Below are 2794 nucleotides of genomic sequence, written 5' to 3'. Positions count from 1 at the left end.
GGGCGGGTTTGTGACCCGCTCTTTTCTAAGAGACTAAGCTGTTGGCAAAATAAATTTTCCAGTTAGCTTTTTCTTTCTCTTCTCCTTTTTTTTCCTTTCTCTTGCTCCTACTTTTCTCTGTAGGGAGGTGGTGGAATATATGGTACAACACTTCAAACCTCAGATCTTCGGTGACCGCAAGCCAGTATACGATGGGAAGAAAAACATTTACACTGTCACTGCTTTGCCCATTGGAAATGAACGGGTGAGAGCTGGGTGCGGGAGTCTGTGGATGGTGTCCTGGTGGCGGCAGAGAGGAAGGGGGGTGAATCTCTCTGCTTGCTTCCTGAAAATACAAGTGTAGAAAGATACAATGTCAAGGCTTAGAAACCTATGAAACCTGAATAGAGGAAGCTTGAGGGTATTGGGAACACACTGGCCATGCTGCAGCTGAAGAGCTTGTGGTTGTGTAAGGCACACCTGTGTCTGTGTAGACTCTAAGCCTAAGTGGGGGAAGAAAGGGATTAGATCTTTGCTGTTTAGTCTGTCACAAGGGAAGTGTCATTATTGCCATCTTGCTGTTGGGGACACCAGGACACAGGGTATAGTGCGCCCTGTCAGGCTGGGCTCTTTGTGAACGTGCAGTGAGAGACATTTCCTTGATGATGCTGGGGGCATGAGGGGGCAATACCAGAAGCAGAAATGGTTCAGGGACCTGCCCAAGTCCATCCAAGAGGTCAGTGGCAGGACTAGGACTAGGACCCAGGGCACTACTTGTTGTGGCTGTGCTGGGCCGTGCTGCCATTCCTACATGCACCCTATCCACGTGGAAAGCCCTGGGCCCTGATGGGGGAATGGAGTGGGTTTTACAGTGGTGTGGGGGCTTGTCAGGCTGCAGCCTGACTAGCAGCCTCGTAGTGACTTGAAATACTCTTGTTCCCTCTTGGCTCAGGTTGACTTTGAGGTAACAATTCCGGGAGAAGGCAAGGACAGGATCTTCAAGGTTTCCATAAAGTGGATGGCAATCGTGAGCTGGCGGATGCTGCATGAAGCCCTAGTGAGCGGGCAGATCCCCGTCCCTCTGGAATCGGTCCAGGCACTGGATGTGGCCATGCGCCATCTGGCTTCAATGAGGTAACCTGCTCCCCAAGTTATGTGGAGGGGGCAGTGTTTGGAGCAAGAGCGACTGAGTCCAATGGTGAAGAAGGCTAGCAGAAGTAGAACTCCATACGGAGAGATGTCCGGGGTACACTTGTGGTGGGATTTCTGGGGCAGACAAGGTCACATTTGACAGTTGGGATTTTGCTTACTTGACAGCTGCTGAATGAGCCAGTGGTTCACATGGGTTTGATAGCGGTGAAGTAGCTCTCCTGTACTGCTTTGGAGAATCGTCACCCTGTGCTCTGAGAAGTGTCAGATACATTTATAGCTGCTCCTTGTGCACTTTCTTTCTTGTGGTTTAAGCAAGAGAGCCTCTTCAGGTGATTCCTGCTGTCCTGGAAGCTGCCTTGTTCCCTGCTCCTGGCATAGGTTTTATGATTCAAAGCATCATTTCTTCTGACTTGCAGGTACACTCCTGTGGGCCGCTCCTTTTTCTCTCCTCCGGAAGGTTACTACCACCCCCTTGGTGGGGGCAGGGAGGTTTGGTTTGGATTCCATCAGTCCGTCAGGCCTGCCATGTGGAAGATGATGCTCAACATTGATGGTAACTTGCTTTTACTGTCAGCAGAACCCAGTGCCACTTCATAGCTCCCTCTTCCTGTTCAGATGCACCAGTGATGATAGCCCACAGAGGCAGTGCTGTAGAGCTCCAGGTTCTTCTTCCTGCAGAGGTGGGGTTTACTTCTAGGTGCTGGGTGACAAAAGTGTTTGCATTGAGCCTGCACCAACAAATCCAAGCCAGGGTTGTTGTACAGTACCTGGCATGATAGGGCCCCCTCCTGACTGAATGGTGCACGGAGGGTGTAGGCCCTCAAGACTTGGGACAGTAGAAGCCAAGCACAACATTGCAGTTAAAGAGTGTGTTTGAGGACCTGCCCTTAAGCAGGAGGGCTTGCTGTGTTGGCTTCTGGTAGATCTTTTACTCCACAGAGGGATGGGAGAGAAGTCTTAGTGTCTTGACTTCCTTGCAGTGTCGGCAACGGCTTTCTACAAAGCCCAGCCTGTGATTGAGTTCATGTGCGAAGTACTGGACATCCGGAACATTGACGAGCAGCCGAAGCCCCTGACAGATTCACAGAGGGTGCGCTTCACTAAGGAGATCAAAGGTAACAGGACGAGACAGCAGTGGGGACCAGTTTGCATCCTGCGAGTGAGTGGGTGGTGAAATGGCCCCAGAGAGAGAGTGACTTGTTTAAAGGGGCTGTATGATAAAATCTCTGGCCTGAGGCATGAGAGATTGTGGATCTAATCCAAGCTCCTCTACAAATTCTGTGGGACCTTGGGCAAGGCAGTTAATCCCTTGCTGCCTGTAGGTGTGATGCATAGGCATGCCTTGTGTGGCGGGTGCAGAGATCCCACCTCAGGAAAACAGCTGGGTATTCGTATCCCACCGCTATTTCCACCATGTGAGGCGGGCCGTAGGGGGTGCTCCTGCATTGAGCCACCCGCCTCCCTGTGCCCGACCACCTTCCAGGCTCCGAATGCCTCCCTAGGGGCGCCTTATGTCTGGCCGACCCCTCTCCCGGAGCGGACTTGCTAGTCTGGGGGTAACGTGGCGCCACCACCCTGAGAGTGGACTGTCTCGGCCCTGTATCCTCGGGGAAACACAGGCCTAACAGTCCTATGGGTACTCGACCCAATACAGGCACTTGGG

At 52.2% G+C, this 2794-nt stretch overlaps 1 protein-coding gene across 3 annotated transcripts in view; it reads left to right on the top strand.

The window, feature by feature from the left end:
• Positions 1 to 2794, top strand: part of LOC109294022 (protein argonaute-1) — a 48263-nt gene that overhangs the window by 21516 nt on the left and 23953 nt on the right. For all 3 annotated transcript variants that reach the window (XM_019512209.1, XM_019512208.1, XM_019512210.1), the window contains exons 3-6: positions 124 to 244; positions 932 to 1113; positions 1548 to 1684; positions 2112 to 2246. In XM_019512209.1, coding sequence (XP_019367754.1) covers positions 124 to 244; positions 932 to 1113; positions 1548 to 1684; positions 2112 to 2246 — 575 coding nt within the window. The remainder of the gene's footprint in view (positions 1 to 123; positions 245 to 931; positions 1114 to 1547; positions 1685 to 2111; positions 2247 to 2794) is intronic.

The sequence above is a fragment of the Gavialis gangeticus genome, unplaced genomic scaffold, assembly GCF_001723915.1.
Source record: "Gavialis gangeticus isolate Ggan-Ray unplaced genomic scaffold, GavGan_comp1, whole genome shotgun sequence".
NCBI classification, from domain to species: Eukaryota; Metazoa; Chordata; order Crocodylia; family Gavialidae; genus Gavialis; species Gavialis gangeticus.
The sequence above is the reverse complement of the archived record's forward strand: the minus strand, read 5'-3'. Positions and strand labels throughout refer to the sequence as shown.